The sequence below is a fragment of the Leguminivora glycinivorella genome, chromosome 2 (genome assembly GCF_023078275.1).
Source record: "Leguminivora glycinivorella isolate SPB_JAAS2020 chromosome 2, LegGlyc_1.1, whole genome shotgun sequence".
NCBI lineage: Eukaryota > Metazoa > Arthropoda > Insecta > Lepidoptera > Tortricidae > Leguminivora > Leguminivora glycinivorella.
In genome coordinates, this window is record NC_062972.1 from 13605178 (window position 1) to 13624880 (window position 19703).

A 19703-nucleotide genomic window follows, 5' to 3' on the forward strand; every position below is an offset into this window, starting at 1 on the left:
TATAGTTGTAAATGTTAAATAATTTAATGAGTGCTTTAAATTCCGTTATGGACTAACGGAATTTAAATCTAAACTAAAACGAGGTAATTAAAATATGTAGCAATTTGTGCTACAAATAAAACATTCATTCAAATTAAGCTAAGTAATTAATAATTTAACTTATGCTGCCGTTTGTACTTTTTCACGAATAACCTACATATGAATATCCATTTTCTTAACCGCTATGCAAAGAGCAAGCAGGTAATTAAACTTCCACTACCTATATTTTTGTGCACATTTTCCAGTAGTATTGTTATTTTCAACTTTTCATATTTTCGAATCTTAATTCTATAAAATGTGACTAATATTAATGTAATTATTGTAAAAAAACTTGTAAATCCAATATAGGTAACTAAATGAAATAAATTATTTAGAGACAGTAAAAATGTTTTTCCATTACATTTTAAACTATGCTTATTTAAACGTCGTTTCCCCTATAATGGACTCCGAAACGAAGGTACAAAAAATGTCTACAATGCAAATCGTTGTTTAAGATGCAATAAAAATATAAAATATTGTAAAATACCTCCTAAATTGCTTAAAATTTGTAAACGAGGATGTAAAACTTGATATGTGGAGTTGTTCACAGAATTGAATACCTATGTCATAATTTTTGGCAAACTCTTTCCGTTTAACTCTTTTTGTAACTAACTCCACGATCTCCATTTTTAAGGCGTACTTACTCATACTATATAGATTTAATTTAGTTGATTTTTTTATATATTATTAAATCCCGTGTTATTAAATAGTTGCAGTTTATAAGAAGTAGATAAGTGTAACATGCCTACAAAGAGTCTATAAGGAATTAGGTTTATTAGTTAGGTGTTTTCATGTCTTCATGTCATATGATAAATTAGAATAACTTTACTTTTTTCTAAAAGAAAAAGGATTTGTCCAGAACGATGTCACCAGAAAGCAGTGTTTGCCAGAAATCATAACATTATAAATATGGTTTATAAAAGGAATGCCATTATTACTGATACTAAAATTTAGATCTTTTCGTCTATAAAATATTCAATCCATGTTTTAAAATGATTCAAACGATATGTTATGCTTCAAAAATTTAAAAAGCTTATTATTAACGTCAAAGACTTATGATGCTTATATTTATAAAACAATGCGAAGTTAAAAAACAAAGCCAAAAACTATTGCTTTTTTTAATTGCTTTTACTACTTCCGTTTCGTAATTAATAATTCCGAACCAAATATATTTATGACAAAGGCAAACAGTTTGTAAGAATATTTGATGAAATATTAAAATCCCTAAAAAATTACCTAATTAGCATTGCTTGAAACATTGAACCTCTACTTGTTTGTTTTACAATTAAATTTATGTTACAATTTTTACAATCATTATCTAAGTACTAAACTACAAGTCGTCAACATAGTGTGGCCTAGGTAACTAGAATTATTACATGTAAATTCCAAGGGAATAACTTTTCATTATTTAAAAACATCAAACTATTACTTCGCATACAGTTTCATCTTTGAAAAGGGAACATTCATTTATATCATTTGTTACATTTATTTATTTTACCTTATTTAAAAATTTAAAATGAAATAATAGGAATCTCACAATGTATTTGATTATTAACTATGTCTAACACCAAACACTGCAAACAAGGAACAGCAATATGATACAGAAATGCACCATTCAACATAATTTATAAATCTTCTACGATTATTGTTCGTAACTATTAAATGTCAATTATCATTATTAATATTATTTACACCTATTTTATAAACATTAGTAGAAAACACAGTAGTGTTGTGAAATATATTTACTTCTAGAGGTATGTAAAGGCTTTGCCAGAGAGGTTGTAAAGCTCCAGCGGGGCCCATAGAGCCTGTGAAGCGTGCGGGACAAATTAAATAAAGGATGACACCTCGTCCTTGATACACGAGCTGAGAGCGTCTATCGGGAGACACGGATCTGTTGGTGTCAACATTTTTCAATCAAAAAAAGAACGATTTAATACTGGACAGACAAAGACCATACAAAAAAGCGTACCCCTGAAATGTATGGGCCTTTTAGGCTTAAAATTAGATATTAAAATTACATATTTTCCCCAAATATTTTTGCGTGTTTTTATTTTTTATAAGAACAAATGACATATTTCTTTATTTTAAAATCATCATATCACGTCAATACACATCTTGAAAAAAAAATTGTCATACGTGTAGTTATGATAGTATTTAATAGGTGGCTCTAAAAAATCGAGGTACGATTCTTAGTATGAAGTACATATGTAAATCTTATATAAATAATCCTTGGTATAGGCAACTAAAACACGAATCGGACTGTATGTGCGCCGAGGATATGGCGTCGACATGTTACCCTTTGACCACTAAAAAGATTGCAATACACTTGTGGCTACAGTCCAATTACATCTTTTTAGATTCTGACAAGGTGAATAATGACTTGTACTTATACTTGACTGAATACGATGGTGTCCAACGTTGCACGCATCGCGTAATCTATGCATCCCACTGGTACAGCGCAACCTGTGTGGCAACCTCTTAATTCATTTCAATACAAAACATCGATCACTAAGTGTGCTCTCGTGATTAAGTTTACATTCACACCTCTATTAAAATCATCTCAGTATGTTATACATAGTTACGAAGTATGTCATCATACATCATATGTAGTAGGTCATCATACGTTAACTTTTCAGCTTATCGTTTGTATAATCTAAATTGCATTATATTATGATCAATGACCAGCAAACGACGGTCACCATTAATAAATATTTTCAGAATTTATGTGGAATTGTAAATTGTCATATTTTATTTGCTGCAAATTAAATTGCTAAAAGAAGAGAAAATATTCTTTGAAACTTTCAATAACATCCTAAAAGGTATATTTTTTCAAATATTTAAAAAATAATGAGCTGTGCAAAGACTTGCCTTATTTTTTCAATGTTTATAAAAATAGCTGAATTTATAATCCATTTACTATATTACAAATCCTTTACAAGGAATAATGCAAGTAATTCAGTCTTCCAAGCGTCGACTTTGTCAATGATATAGCACACCACATAGACACGCACATATACAATTTTATGGAAAACAAAATTAAAGCTAAACAGAAAAATCAACAATTTAAATTTTTTTTTTAAAATTTTAGTAACTTAGTGTGTTTCTTAATTTTTTTTGAACGAAACTGAATACTTTTGAATGATATTTACACTAGTGGCTCTGAATGTGCACAACATAAAATTATGAGAAAATGTGGCCTCTGTGGCTGGAAACAGTATCTCTTGATACCGCTATTGTGCGTCATGTAAACCAAAATTATAATTATATAAATTCATGTAATTTTTTTTAAAGTAGTACAGTATTTTTTGTAAGGGCAACATGCAATTGCAATTTATAATAAGGATTTATTGTGAATTTGTAAGTAGTAGTTAGGTATATTAAATTTATGAAAAAACACCCAAAGTAAACCGCTTCCATTGCAGCTGGGTAGGTACATTCACAGAATGCAATGAGAAATTATTACCTGTATATTTATTAAAGAAAACTACCTATGTTAGGTTACCTCAAACAAGTTTACTCTTTAACAACATTAGATATTCTATCAACTAAGACAACTTACATAAGGCTCCGTAAAGAATATATCTCATAGGTTTACATACAATAATATATATATACTCTGAGAGTTATTTATTTCTCAAAGTCATTTTATTATTATTTATTCAATTTTGTGCATTCTAAGCGGCTTAAGGGCGATGCCCTGAGTCTACTCCAGTAGATCATTAAAATTGCGAACGGTTTTGAAAACAGGAAAGAAAAATTTAAACTAACGATGTAGGGAACAAATTATTAATTATAATTATTTTATTAAATATTTTTTGATTTGTTTTTTTTTAAGTAGTAACACTACTATAATATAAATTATAAACTGAAATAGATACACTAAAGAAAAAGCGATCAAGCCCACTGGTGGCGAAGCCGGGAATCGAACCCGGGTCTCCAGCTAACGCGGCTGACGTGCTAAAACCGTTACACCACCCCGACCGCCGAGGTACCCGTCGAAATTTCTCTAGTGTATGTTATCTCTGAAGGTTAGGCGCCTTTGACCAACTCTAAGGGCGAGCAATTTGTGCTTGCACCTCCTATATGAATCCTTTTGCAGGATTACGATATAGCGAGAGAAATTGAATTTTCTGGTTTCAATTATTTTGTGTTTGAAGTAAAGATTGGCCAAATCATTGTACTAAAACTAAACACGTTAATTGATAAATAAAAAAACTTTTTTAAATACAGATTTTGTTAAAACTTTCAATATTTTCAAAGCCTTTTACAACAATTTCATGAACCCCGTAATAATTCTATTATTTACAATTATATAAGTTTACGTTTATTTAATAGAGGTGAATTTTTTGATGATGCAAATAACTATTATATTGAAAATTAATTTTCATAACGTAATTTGTCGTCATCGCAATAGTAGGACCTTAGTCGTTTTAAGTACTTATAAGATTACTTCTCATTTCATTTATTGTTACTAATTTATCACCCTGCATTTTACATTTAAAAAAGTAAGTTACAAGATTGTCTAGCTTGTCATCAAAACATGTATAATAATGTTCAAATAAAAAAATACATCAATTATTCTATAAAAAATAAAATATATTAGCTTATAATTAAAAAAAAAATTAGCTAAACATGTAATGAAGAAATTAAATGAATAACAGTGTTTCAAAAAGTTGCAAATATTGTGACCTTGACATTTTAACGTTACATTAATTATTTAATTACGTCGAAATACAATATGATTTCAGTAACATGCAACGAAAAATTGTTATATTTTATATTTCATTATGTTTTACCAACCACATTTCAAAACTTATTTTCTACCAGTATTTATTTGTACTGCCATATTATCTATTAATTTAGTGTCATTTATAAGTTATATGACTATACGTATTGAAATATATTTTACGGTTATAATAGGTACATACGAGATTGATCTTATGAAATTATCCAGACAAAATGTATTTTATTTTCCAGGTGCCTACAAATACAAAATGTAAAATCAAATACCTAATAAAAAAAGGTTTGGCTACTTCGATTATAAATCTAAGCAAAACAGCTTTTAATATTATTGTTATTAAATATTTTTTACACTTTGTGCTATATGTGCGTTTCGCAGTTTCCGCGATACAAAAGTACAATCAGTGTAAAAATAATCTTCTTAACACTTTACACTTTAGACGTCTTACGTATAAAAGTTACACAGTACTAAAACATCAACTGATTATGTTCTTGTTACTTACGAGTATGCTATGGAATAGTCACCAGCACAGACAACATCAAACTGCTGAACTCAAAAGTTTACTTAACATAAGTCGTATTTTTCGATATGCTGATGTACGATGCGCCAACAGCGCGCGCCAACACGAGGGCTTTGTAGACTAGTTCCAGAACAATAGCACACACCCATCTTATACTCCCGTGTGGTTGAATATAAACGACACAGCATTCTTGTCAACGGGCGGTGATCTTCGTGTTATTGACGGGTGGTTGTTATTATTGTAATGCCATGATTTTCTCGTTGACGTACTCGATGATTGTAACGCAATGGTTTCATAGTAACGTAGCCTGCCACAGCATTTTCTACTTTTGATAATAGCAACAAAGCCCTTTCTATACTTTTTATTGAAAAATGAATATAAGATTGGATTGATGCACGAGTTTGATGACCCCAGCCATTGCGCAAGGGGTGTCACAATAGGGAACATTTCTTCCTCCCATTTTTGAATTGGTCCGCCAAGTTTTATTCTCGCGAATATGAGGTAAAGAGGGAACCAGGACAAAACGAATAGGATCACAACGGCGACGAGCATTTTGACAACCTTCACTTTGGATTTCTGCTGCATGTTTTCCATGTGAGCGTCTTGGGTATCCGTTGGGATTGATCTTCTCCAGACTTTAATCCAGATGAGTATGTAGCACATGGTAATAAGAAGCATTGGTAAGATGTAGCAGAAAATTAGATTTCCGACCACGAAGTACAAGATTTCGCTCAAGGGATTTGGCCAAACATCGAGGCACAGGAGAACATGAGGGTTGTCTTCAAACACCACCACCAAGTCGAAAAAGAACACCCAGGGAGTGGTGACAAGGACGGCGAAGATCCAGATGAACACGATCATCAGACGTGCACGGCGCTTGGTGATTTGGCATTTCAAAGGCCACCAGATGGCCAGGAATCTGAAACAAAAGAAAAAAGAGAATTAATATATGATCAAATGTATTCATGTGCAGTTCTTAATTGACAACTGTAGATCAAAAGTTGAATCCGTTCGATGTTTTCAGTTTTCAACTAGCAAAGGTCGGGCATCAGATTTACCACGACTTATAGTGACTTCGGAATTCAAGGGTTTGTTTGTACATATATTTATATTTATTACCTCTTTGTTTTCAACAACAAGTTTTTTTTCTAAAATAGGATCTGAATTTCAGACATCAAGAATTCGAAAACCATTCTCAACCACTTGTTTTTTGAATGAAATTTAAATAACGGATAGGATATTTCTGGAAAACGTTTTAGTTCAACTGGGCGTAAGCAACTCGCCAGTCTTGCGAAATAATTGGTTCGTCTAGTTCGAAGGCATCGTTCAAGGCATTTTCTTTTCACAAAATCGCAAAAAAATATTCCTGCTATCTCGGCTTCTCCGCTGTCTACGAAGGAAGAGGGTAAAAGATAGAATAAAAAGTTAAATTTCATCTTTTTGTTACGATTTTCCGACCCTTAAGTATTATGCAAATTACTGGCAAATAATGGAGCAAGCAGCTCTATTGTTTATAACCTATTTCACGGCTCAGCAGATTGATCCCAAATAAAAAAGTTTCGATGGGTTCAAAAGCCTTAAAACTTTTTACATCAAATTCAAGATGTTCGTATTTTTAATTAATAGAAAATGTTGCGTAAAAGATGAAATAGCTAATTGTAAGTGCCGTGGATAGGTATAAGATTTTAATATGCTCTTAGATATTTAATAGGTTATTTTATATCACTTACATCAGCTCTCTTTAGATATTGTGGTTTGTTGCATATTTCAAGTTTCCATGACTACCTAAGTGCGTTTTCACATTATCCGATCCGATATCGGATGTCGGAAGGATTTCAAAGGCAAAAATCCAAGACGGGTCTTAAATGTACGGGATATCAGTCCTACTTCCGATATCGGATCGGATAATGTGAAAACGCACTAACAGTGAACCCGAAACCTGAATGGTACCGGTACGGAAATAAATGTCTAGTTAACAATTACTTTATCAATCAATTACATAATATGTATCTTATTTTCAGTATCTAAAAGATAAGTCTTTACTTATTACAAGTAGCTCTCTACTTGACAACACGATTATAATTAAACACAAAAAACAATCTAGAATTAAACCGTAAATGTTTTTAGGTGTGTCAAACATAAGTATGGGGATATTTTACCGCAAATCGCAATTCCTCATCAATTTCACTAAAGCTAAGCTTAGTTCTTTTTGTCTTTTTAGGATGAAAATATAAATGATATTGGATAGGACACAAAAAGTGATTGTATCAGGTAAGCAAGAGATAAATATTATCTTTTAGGATTTTTCCGCTAGCAGGTTTCCGATAGTAGGACTTCCGATTTAGTTTGCAGGGTAGGTACCTAGTACCTAGATTTAGATTTTTTTTTTGATAATTTATCTGTACCGTAGCCGAATGCACAAACGCTCACAATTATATCTCTTTCGTAGCTTTCTATCTCTATCCCTCTTGCGTATTGGCGCGACAGAGCTAGACTAATATTCTGCGGCGTTTCGGTGGCGTTTGGCGTCGCAGAAATGCCATTCAGCTGCGGGGCCAGGCTCAGGAATATAATTAGAAAATGTACTCGTATGTCAGTAAATCCAGTAACTGGGTTATTATTCTCAAAGACCTTTGTTATATGATTGCTATTACGATTGAAACAATTCGCTCTAATTACTCTAATTAATACGATTTCATGATAACGTTTCGCTTAATATAGTCGTACAATTGTTAAATATAATTGGTTTAGCGTATTAGTTACATTTTTATTAACCTACTTAATCTATTTCTAAATATATAAAAGAAGAAACTGACTGACTGACTGACATATCAACGCAGAGCCGAAACCGCTGGTCCTAGAGATTACAAATTTGGCACGTAGGTTCCTTATAAGGTGTAAAGTGTGTATGAGAAAACAAAATTAGATTAGTGAGAAAAGTATTTAAATTAGGAAAAGTAAATTATATGTATGGTAATGTTTGGGCACGAGACAGGCCTAGCCTAGTGTGGTGGTCAAAGGTAAAATCTTTTGTAACACTTTTTGGCAAATAAACTATTTTTATTTATTTTATTTTTTATTTTATTTTTAATGTAACTAATCCGCTTTCGACAATTTTCACAATAACTTTAGGTGCAATAGGTAGGCAGTTCTTGAGTTTTGACATTAGCACAATTTCAATAAGTACCTCAAATGTCCGATACATATTTTGACGATCGGTCTGGCCTGCTAAGCCGCGGTCCTGGGTTCGAATTCCGGTGAGGGCATTTATTTGTGTGCTGATGCTGAACACAGATCTTTGCTTTATTGTCAGTCATGGATGTCTTCTTAAGCTTACCGTGACACTCAGTCAATCTGTGTAAAAATGTCCTGTAATATTTATTATACCGTATACTAATATTATAAATGGGAAAGTGTGTGTGTCTGTTTGTTTGTCCTTCTTTCACGCCAAAACGGAGCGACGAATTGACGTATTTTTTTAAGTGGAGATAGTTGAAGGGATGGAGAGTGACATAGGCTAATTTTCGTGTCCTTCTAACCCCCCATTTCCCTAAAATGGGTGGTGGAAGTTTGTATGGAGCATTCCGCAATTTTTGAAATTGAACGCGCGAAGCCGCGGGCAAAAGCTAGTGGAACTATAAATAAATGGCTGTGCTTGCAAAAAGCGGAACCGGTAATCAAAGGGCCGCAATGGAGGTCGTATGCAAATACTATGATTTGATGTTGCAAACTGTCAATAATTATTTATTTAAGGCTGCTTTCAAAAAAAACGTCAAAAGAATGTAAAGTTGATAGTTTTAGTCGGTGAAATACTACACTTTCCGTTATCCAATAGATTTATTTAATTCAAGTTCCAGTTAGAGCATCTTATTATCTTGATTTTTATAAGACTGGATTTTTGAAAACTAACTCACTAAATTAATTATGAATTTTTCTCTAATGCACGTTTAGAAAAACGCACGTATAGAGCTGAATCAGTCGATCTTATTTGTAAAATTTGGACAATTTTGAATATTAAAACGGGTAAATTTATAATTCGTATATCCTGTACCACAATCATTTCAGACTAGATTTTTATTTTAAGTTTTTGAAAAAGAGTAAACTAGCCTAAGGCGAATTCAATTTTTTTCAGAAATTACCTAAAATTAAGTGACAATTTCTTTGAAAATCTACATCACATCGAAGTAAGTTTTGTACTAAATTAATCTGCAACGTTTACTTAAATTGCTGTTATGCTTTAGTGATTATAAATTGCTATTATTGATTTTTGCCAATTTTTTGAAAACGAGCCTTCACCGGTACAATTATTACCACTTTTGGACATTTTCTCATATTTTGTTAGACCAAGTAGAAAAAGTCCTATAATGTGATATATATTTATAAACTACTCGCAAAGCCCTTTAATTTGATACCACATACGGTATGATCGAGCGCTCGGTTGCGATTTCACTATTTTTAACACGAAAGCCCTCTTAAGACTAGGTTCTCCTACCTAGGATGCAACTCAGATCTCAGGTATATTTAGTTTATTAAATTTGGTTGTTATTCTGTCAACCTTATTACTAGTTTAAAGAGTTTTAAATGATTCACGGTTAGTTTCATTAGACTTATATTGACCTTGATATAGACCGTCATTAGGACCTCAATAAAAATCAAAAAGGTAATCACGGTGTATGTCCGGTCAATATGTCCTATTACTAGTACATAATATACTAATTATAAATTACACTTTATGTACTTATATGTACTATAATATGTACATTACATAAATATAATTTATTAACATTTTAATCTTGAGACAAACAGTGAATAGAATAGAATAGAATAGAAACTATTTATTGACAAACTGTGTACAAAAGATAACACGTATGTATAATGTATATGATATAGTCCCAATAGTTACCCGACATGGGCGTGCAATGTATAACTTATATCTACTTATGAATTTGTACTTGTGAATTTCATTTAATAAATGAATTACCCATATGGATGTATTTTTGGCCGTATATTTAAATTTATAGATAGATGAAAGGTGAAACGCCCAATTCCAACAATACTTATAGCATAATTTATAGACTTAAAAGTGACGTTTAGGATTTAAAAATGTCACCTTTTCAATGCATACGACAACGTCAGTCTCAAGTTAGCCTCATGCGAGGAAAAAACCCTTGATTTTTAAAGTATATAAATGAGGTGTAGGATCACATGACTGCCGAAAGGATCATTTATCTTATTTATTTACTTAATTTTGCTACCAACAACACTGAACTGCCTTGACGTGCCACAACCTGCAGTCTTGTCGCTTAACACAATAATTACCAATTAATTATTAGTTGTGATGTTGTTAATTTGACGTGGCGCCGATACATGACAACGAGGACATTTTGAAAAGTATTTACTGCATGAAATATAATAATTCTCAGAATTATTATAAGAAATATTACGCGACAATGAGACTGGAATTTTTTTTTTACTTTATTGCATACTGTATGCCAATCATGGGAGGTACACAGAAGAGCGAACTTTGTAAGCTCATTGTGTTCTTTTACCTATAAATCCTATAAAAAAGGCTCAGCGAGTTTAATTCATTCGCTAAATCAAACTCATGCATGATATTGCAGATTTTTAAAAGATTTTTTCACCTCTGTTCAAAATCTATCTTGGGTAATTTTGCGACTAAACTTTTTTTCTACCAAGCAAAAGTAAAAAAATCAGTATTATTGATGACTCCCTGAAAAGGGTCTCAAGATTGCTAAATACATTTACAACAACCGTATTGTGATGTGAAAAGTGCTACGGCTTAATACATATATTATTCCCGCTACTTGTTCAAAGTTTATATCAGGTTTTCAACTAGGTACGAGGCCAAACTCTGGTTAATGAGCGTTTTCGACAGTTTTCGGGCACTAATTAAAACTTGTTATTTTAACTAGCTGCTTTAATGTGTCAATATAATAAAGATCAAATTAAGCTGCTCGAGAAGTATTTCAGGAGCTCCGACCAGGGTTGAACAACAAAGTTCGTTACTGTTGGTATGTTGGTGTAGACACACACACATTGCAAATGATTGCAGCTGTGAGTTGATTTAAACTAATACGATTTGCACTCATAATTTTAGAACTAAACGGGACTTAATTGCGTAAACACATACCCCGTTATTCATAAACGTACTCTAAAGTTATCAAGCCGATAAAGTTCATTTGTCCTTTTCCGACGTATTGGTGTGATAGAAAAGGACAAACGAACTTTATAGGCTTGATAACTTTAGAGTACGTTTATGAATAAGGGGGTTACACTACCGTACGATAACTCGGGCCAAATATTATGTAAATGTAAGTGTTTACGCGACTAAGTCCCGTTTAGTTCTAAAATAATGATTACAGCTGTATTACCTATGTAGGTATAAAAGTAAATAATGGTAAATGACTAATTCAAACACAACGCCATTCCCCCGCGCAGGGCCGTTTTACGAGCGCATTCATTTATGGTCGCCGTCACTGATCGATCCACTTCGTTGGATACTTTCCTCTAGCTCTGGTATAGTCAGCTACAGAGAAAAATAGACCCCCTTGCATGCAAATTTGTATGGCAGGGGGTCTCCTTTTCTCTGCAGCCGACTGTACTCTCCACTCTTAAACTGAGATATATAGGCCAATTCTAACTTACACTGATATCATTAGGGCACTTGAAGGGTGTTAGGTTTTTAGATAGATATCGTGCATTTCGTTTCTGCATACGTTTAGCTGTGTTGGTGCTAGCGCGACGCACGATGATAATGACATCTTTCGGATATCGATCTGATGTCGGTATATGTTTCAATTTGCCTTATAGGTATTTACATAGTTTACTTAGGTATTTCATAAATAATTGCTTAAGAATTTCTACGAAAAATTGGGTTCTCATAACTGCCTTAATTAAGAGCGAATTAACTGCTATCGACAGACTGCTCGAAAGAAATTTCTTAAGTATTTTTTTGAGTCTCCTTTTAATTTTGGTACCTATGTGATTAAGCTTTTTAAAATTTGCGAAGATTGATTTTTGTTACCGAAAGTTAATTAGGTTTTAATACAGTCTAAGTTTGTTGTTTTGATATTAACTAAGAGTAGGTACGGTCGTTTCACAATGGTTGTATTGGTGATAACAATAACTGTACTTATCAAATTATAATGACTAATCATACACTGTTTATTATGACATCAAATGTGAGTGTGCACGGGAAAACGTCCCATTTTTGTCGATTGCTATAAAGCCGATTTAGCAGTTTATATTCATATAAGGATACAAGTAAACCTCGCCTTAATGGTAACCGACAAAGTGGGACGTTTTACTAAATAAACTCACAAATGGGTCAAATAGTTATTAGTTAGTTAAATCGCTTATCCCCTATGTTAGTAACAAAAATAACCAATTAAAAGTGACTTCGTCCGCTGATTCAATGGCCCATGATCTTACTGATTTGTCATCACGTTTACACCACGGAACGAGAACTATTGGCCTCTTGTCTACGCAGCCTGAACTTCCAGCAGATGAAACCTTGGCATTCTAATTTATGCGACCTAAAGAACGATTCTATAAGCTCTGCTTTACATATTTACCATGTTGTTCATTGTCATTTATAAATGAGATGATGAAATTAGACATACAATTGCACGAATATGATGTAAATAGATAAAATATTGCATAATGTCCTTGTGAGATGCGTAACGGAACATACATTGGTTAAACACGATGGTTTTAAGTTCAACAATACAAGTACTTGAACATTGAATACCCACTGACATACTTACCTACATGTATGTGGACAGGGTACGTAGCCAAATACACATTCGTTTACGATAATATCGTTATCGTAGATAGCTGTCTCTATTGCTCTTCCGTTTTGGTAGAGCTAGACTACGGTTCAATCGGCGTTTAGCGTTAACGATTGTCATTTCGGCTAGGCCGGCAGATATTTATAAACTACTATGCAAAATTTTGTAATATTTCTAAAGAAATCTATAGCTTGTAAAAATAATACTCATGACATGTTACGGCACACGTACGGCAGTCTAGCTATAAGTACTAATAATGTAAAATATGGAATATCTATCCTAGCCAGAATTAACTCCCTGAAAGGGATTTGAGTTGCCAGAAAATAATTTGTCAGACAGTCAGACAGGACAATATACATCAAGATTTGTACTTGACCAAATTTATTTTGATAAGCAGTAAGTCGCGTGCACTTGATTACTGCTTACATAATCGGTAATAACGAGATTGAATGCCAATGTCACGTACAGCGTCAATTTACTCTTAACATGACCGTCTGACAGATTGAGGCGCCAAACTTTACAAATGGCTGCATGTACAATGGTTTGCTTTTTGCTACTTGAAAAACCCCTTTCTATTGAACTTTACGTCGCTTCAAATAAAATTCAAGTTACCACAACATTGTGCAATTAAATACGACTCTCATATGTCAACCAGACGGAATAATGGAAATTAAACTTTCTCATATTCCGGTTTCTATAACCGATGGATAAGAACCTTACAGTATGTATTTTAAGGTTACTATTTACTGTACTGATGTTGTTGTACCAAGGAGTCAACCTGCCATAAGTTGTAAGTGCATATTAACTACATACTTTTACATTACAGACTATCCAGACAACGCATTATAATGCGTATACAACGATCGCGTAGTCACCAGATATTTATTTGACAATTTTTACTGGTAAAATACTATGATTTGAGCCGCGTAATTATTACTGTTACATTGTATAACATTCCCGGTTTAACACTAAAACTATTTTTTTTTAATAAATATTTATTAAATTACAGGACTGCTGGTTGTGAGCGATGACATAACTAGATCATACGATTGAGTTCCCATACCTACTAAATTACTATTGGGAGATCATCATGTGTGGTGACTTTTGGAGTTGGCTTGCATACTCCTTCAAATAACTAGTTGAGGTGGTCTGTGGTTTACATTGATTGATGCATTTTACCCGTAAACGGAATTTGGGTTAATTATCATCTCGTGCAGTGTCGAAGGGTGTTATTAACTGTACATTATTAAATTTACGAACATACAAGGACCACACCATCAGGTCGATATTAAATAAAAAAGTATCATATTTTTGTGGCTTGAAAAATATAATTTTAATTACGAAGCATGGCCAAAATGCTATTTCTTTAAATCTTCATATAAGATTTGGTGACTGATATAGCAAAGTGAGTAGAAACTTTGCTTGCGAAGCCGATTATTCTGGGTTCAAATCTTGGTAAGGGCGGGGCGTTGATTTCTGTGATGAACACTGATAAGTATTCTATTTGTTCGTTAGAGAGAAACAACCATGTTTTCTAGGTATTTACTTTTAAGCAGGGATTTATCTATGTACTTTGTTGATAAAAGGTATTTAAATAAGGTTTATAATCGTGACTGGTACATAATGAATGAAGGTCATTGATTAGATTCTACCAATTAACATTAATAGTATAATACATTGTATTTTCAAGCTATTCATTAAATGTCATAAGTCATAACAATTAAATGTATGTGGGTCATTGGTTGTGTCCTAAAAGGGAGATTCGCTCATAAATAAACTTCGCTCAAAGGGTACCTGACTAATTGGTTGTGTTATAAATGTGATACATATGCTAATAAGAGCTGCATGTCCTCTTGCGCAAGTTTATTCATTGAATTACTTACACGAAAATATAATAAGTTGATTCGTCGGACATTAACCTTTCGTATGCGTCTGTCAAAAAATTGTCATTAATATATTAGTCATAATAACTACATGTTAAAGTTGAAACAATATGGAGCAGATCTGCTCCTAAGCATACGAGAGGTTAAGAGCAAAGATATATTAGTAGATATGTATTTATACAGTTAAATAAAATCTAAGAAAAAACCTATCTATCGGAAACATTAAAAAAAAAGTATGCTTATTGGACGCTACACCGTCGGTCGTTATTCGGTAACATGACGACACTGATTTTATTGAACAATTATGACTCATCAGTTAAAGGATATGGGTCAAATTGAGAAAATAGAGGTTCTTAAAGTTTTAATCCTGTGCCAAGAGATAACTCTAAATGCCATTTGATTTTCTATTATATTATCATGCCATCTGACATATTAGCCGGCCTAGCCGAAATGACAATATTTTATTAACGTTAGACGCCGAACGAAACGCAGTTTAGCTCTGTCGCGTCAATACGGAAGAGGGATAGAAATAGCTAGCGACGATAACATACTACGATTTATTGATCTTTCGCTGTCAGGGAGATTAAAGAGACACAATAGAATTCACACACAATTAACATGTGTAAAATGGTTAGATACGTAAAAATTAAATGCCGAATATCGTTCTGCCAAAAAAAAATATTTACACTGACATTTAGTAGATTATCCGTTAGTAATGTTTATTGTTCTTTTGATAATATGTATAGCAGGACTTACTAGTAGGTATACACTCGATACACTATCGTCTTAATTTCTCAGAACTCCTATTTAAAAACCTCTTCATCAAATATTATTAAACTTCAGCCCGTAATAAACGAAGCCATTTGGCTTTGATATTAACAGGTTTAATTTCAAGTTGGATCAGCTTTGGATTAAGTTTGTTAAGCTAATGTCTCAACATATTTTTCGTATTTTTTGTCTGATAGGTGTTATAATATTTTACATGATTTATTTCTGGTATGTATATTGAAATTTATGTAAATACTCTGTATTGCTGGCAAATAAGAGCACAAATTAAAAAGTGGCAAAAGATAACTCGACGATGTTGCCTTTTTTACTTTCTACTCTTTTTTGCTAGACTACTTCTGTACCTAACCTACATAATTATGTTAAGAACTGTATGACACTTCACCAAAATAACGTATTTGTAGCCATACCACAAGTTATATCGTCTGCGTATTTTAATTTCAATATTGACATGCGACCGAGATGAATAGAAAATAACGGACTGATTTTCATTTTAAAAGCGTTCCCTGTGCCAATGACCATCGATTTGAATCTATTGATATTATGATAGTTTCTAAAGCCTATCATATTAACCGGATCATCTTTAAACAAAATAGTGTCTCATAATTATATCATAGCTCATTGTTTCTGTGATAGGTCGCGCGTTAAAGACACCTATCAATTTAGCTCGCTTAGAGGCGACAGGGGGCGCTAATGTCACTATGGCGAATAGTGGGAATAGACGCGTGGGGGACGGGAACAATGTCATGTTTGCAATAATGACCTGGACGCCGATCAAAATGTAGTGAACTCTAAGACGAAAATTGTCATTTTGTGTTTAGTGACGGTGTTCCGCGAGATTGAATGGTAAGTATGACAATTTTCTTATGGAACATTATATCAATCCTTAAAGTGTCACTTTGAACTTGTAATAACTATTCAATATTGAGTTTCATTTTAAAGTAACAGTGTCATTTTTGCTATAATGACACTAGTACTTTAACAATTCTAAACGTTTTGAGATAGGTATAGTGACACTGTGCACGTAATGACGGTTTGGCTTTAAACTATTAGGCTTAATGCAGGTTAAAAATAAAGTTGTACTGTACTTTTACTTAAAATGACGTTATGGTCTTAACTCGCTAAAAAGAATTTGCATAAATGAATCGTCATTATCTGTTTAGTGTCATTTTTGACTGTATGAATTACCATAATTACGCTTGCAAAGAAATGGAATACCGCTGTTATGAGTTTAAAGCCACTTTAACTGGTAATGGTAGCTTTAAACACGTTGACTGATTATTGTCACTTTAAGTTTTATGTCATGGTTTGCGGTAATTAAAATTACAAAACAGTTAATGATTAATTACCTTCTAGACATATTACGTTTAATACCATTGTTCCATTTAAGTTTAGCACATAAACCTACACAATTTTGATAAAATCCTATGAAAAAGACATTTTACTCTATTTTTTTGTAAAATACCTATAAACAGCGCTAATAAAAATGAAGGTTATTTTTTGTATAATCATTTTTTACGAAGTAATTGCAATTTTTGTGATCTACAAGACACAATTATTAATTTAAGATACAATGTAAAAACTATGATTGCTAGTGGATAAATTTCTTGTGCATTAATATAATTAAATTATTAGCCATAAATAAGTATATTTGTTTGTTACAGTAAAAAATGGCTCAACGATATTCAAGGCTCAAAAATTCAAAGCAATCATCAATAGTATAAACACACCAGCATATTTGCTACATCGCCACGAGCATGCAAATTTCAAGCGGCCGACTAAACTTCGCATAAGTTAGGGTATACCACGTCGTCAAAAAAAATCGCACCTCGCGCAAAATCGTTTCAAGCAAAAATATCTCTAATCTTATTGACTGTAATCTATCAATATTTATATCATTTCAAAGTACAATTAAAGCCCTTTAAGAGAAAATGTGTACAACTTTCTTAAAAACAATAATCGCCAGTCTGCCGTGGTTTAAAAAAAAAGGTATTGATGCGATTTTAATGAGACTCTAGGTGTGCTACCCCAGACGGTTTTAAAAGGAGCTGTAAAGATGTCATGTGGATCTTTTGCACTCCAAAGGTCACCGAGGACGAACGCCTGCAGAAAAAAAAAGCCTTGAAGGCAATAGGGGTAAAACACCAGAAAAAGCAGCTCAAGTGATACTGCTCCTAAACGGACTACGGCAGTAGCAAGTTGCTGAACGCCTAAGCATAATCCGTTTCCGGGTGCGACGAGTCTTGTTGGGGTTTCTGGAGACCAGTAGCTACATCAGGAGGCCTAGATCTGAGAGAAGACGCTGCACCACCGCTAGAGACGACCGGTACATTGTATCGGCCTCTTTGCGGAACCGCTGTCTTATCGCTCCTGAGCTGCTGATACTGCTTAGAACAGCTCGAAGAACTGTAGTGAGTGTCTCCATGATCAGAAGAAGATTGAGGGAGAAGAAAATATTACCCCGAAGAGCTGACAGGGGCTACCAATTGAAGCCAGAGCCAATACCCCAATCGAATTGCCATAAGGCTTAAAGATTGGACGTTGCAGCAATAGAGGAAAGTTTGTTCCCCAACGAGACGAAGGAGATCATTTATACCAACTATAGACGCAAAAGGGTGTACAGCCAGTCAAGGAGAGCAGTTTACACCAGTCTTCACCGAAGAAACAGTCAGTTACGTGCATGTTCTGGGGCGGCATTTCCATCGACGGCAAAACGGATCTCGTCTGTGTTTCCCGCACTGGCTGTGGTCGGTTTGAGGGGTCCTTAACTGCAGGCAGTTACATTATGGAGATCTTAGAAGAACGTATGGTCTCGTACGCTGAGTTTTTTGGACCTGATTTCCAATTCATGCACGTCTACGCCCGTTGCCATACTGCCTTGATAGTGCGGGACTCCCTGCATGAGGTCGGAATGCACCGTAATGGAGTGGCAGCAACGAGCCCCGACCTGAACCCCTCGAACATCTCTGGGATGAGTTAAAACGGCTTGTTTGGTCACGGGATCCTGCTCCAGCCACCCTCAACGAGCTGGAAGCCGTAGTTATTGAGGAATGGGAAAATATTCCTCAAAAACTGATCGTAACACTGATCAGCCCCTCTAGCACAACTTGTCTTGTCGCGCGCGAGTCCATACTTGAAGTCGTGCTTGATGTATGGACTCGCGCGCGACAAGGCAAGTTGTGCTAAAATTAAGGTCTGGTCCATAACTGATCGCATGGAAGCTACACGAAGGGCCAGAGGGAGGAACACCGGGTTTTAAGGTTAGTTTTAAGTAATTTTTTTCGATGTTTGTTGATTTTATTGCGTTTGATTTTTTTTTATTTTAACCTGAATGCACTTTGGTTACTTTTTCCTGACAATTTTAATTTTTTGTATAAAATGTCATGAATTTTATGGATATTAAAATAAATGTTGTATGTATTACTAACGCAAATGTCAAGACTGAAAGTGATTTTTGTTTCTAATATTTTTTTAGTTATACTTTATTGTTTCAGAGGGCAAGCCAGGAGTGTTTACACTAGTTTTTAAGGGCAGTAATGCTAAATAGATACAGGGTTTGAGACCGAATGTCATTTAATTCAATAAATTTTAATGTATATATATAAAAGGTGGTTTGATTGCTAATTATTCATTGAAATAAAAGGTAAATTTCATAAAAAAATGGCTATAGTGTCATATTTTTCCACAAAGTAAAACGAAGATATAAAATTGTCATGTGTCCCTAAACAAAAATAAATGGAAAAGTGTCACTACCTTTTTGTTTAAGCTTAATTATCTTAGAAACAAAATAAAAAAAATACAATTTACTATTACATCTATCAGGTTTAGTCACAAAACTAACAAGAACTGCCAAAAAAATTACAAGTTTGTTGTAAAAATGG

General features: G+C 33.5%; 1 protein-coding gene across 1 annotated transcript in view; it reads right to left on the reverse strand.

The window, feature by feature from the left end:
* Nucleotides 1–5472: 5472 nt before the first annotated feature.
* LOC125237831 (neuropeptide SIFamide receptor-like) overlaps nt 5473–19703 on the reverse strand; it is a 147399-nt gene continuing 133168 nt past the window's right edge. The window contains exon 3 of the mRNA XM_048145042.1: nt 5473–6261. Within this exon, the coding sequence (XP_048000999.1) occupies nt 5493–6261 (769 nt within the window). The 3' untranslated portion in view covers nt 5473–5492. The remainder of the gene's footprint in view (nt 6262–19703) is intronic.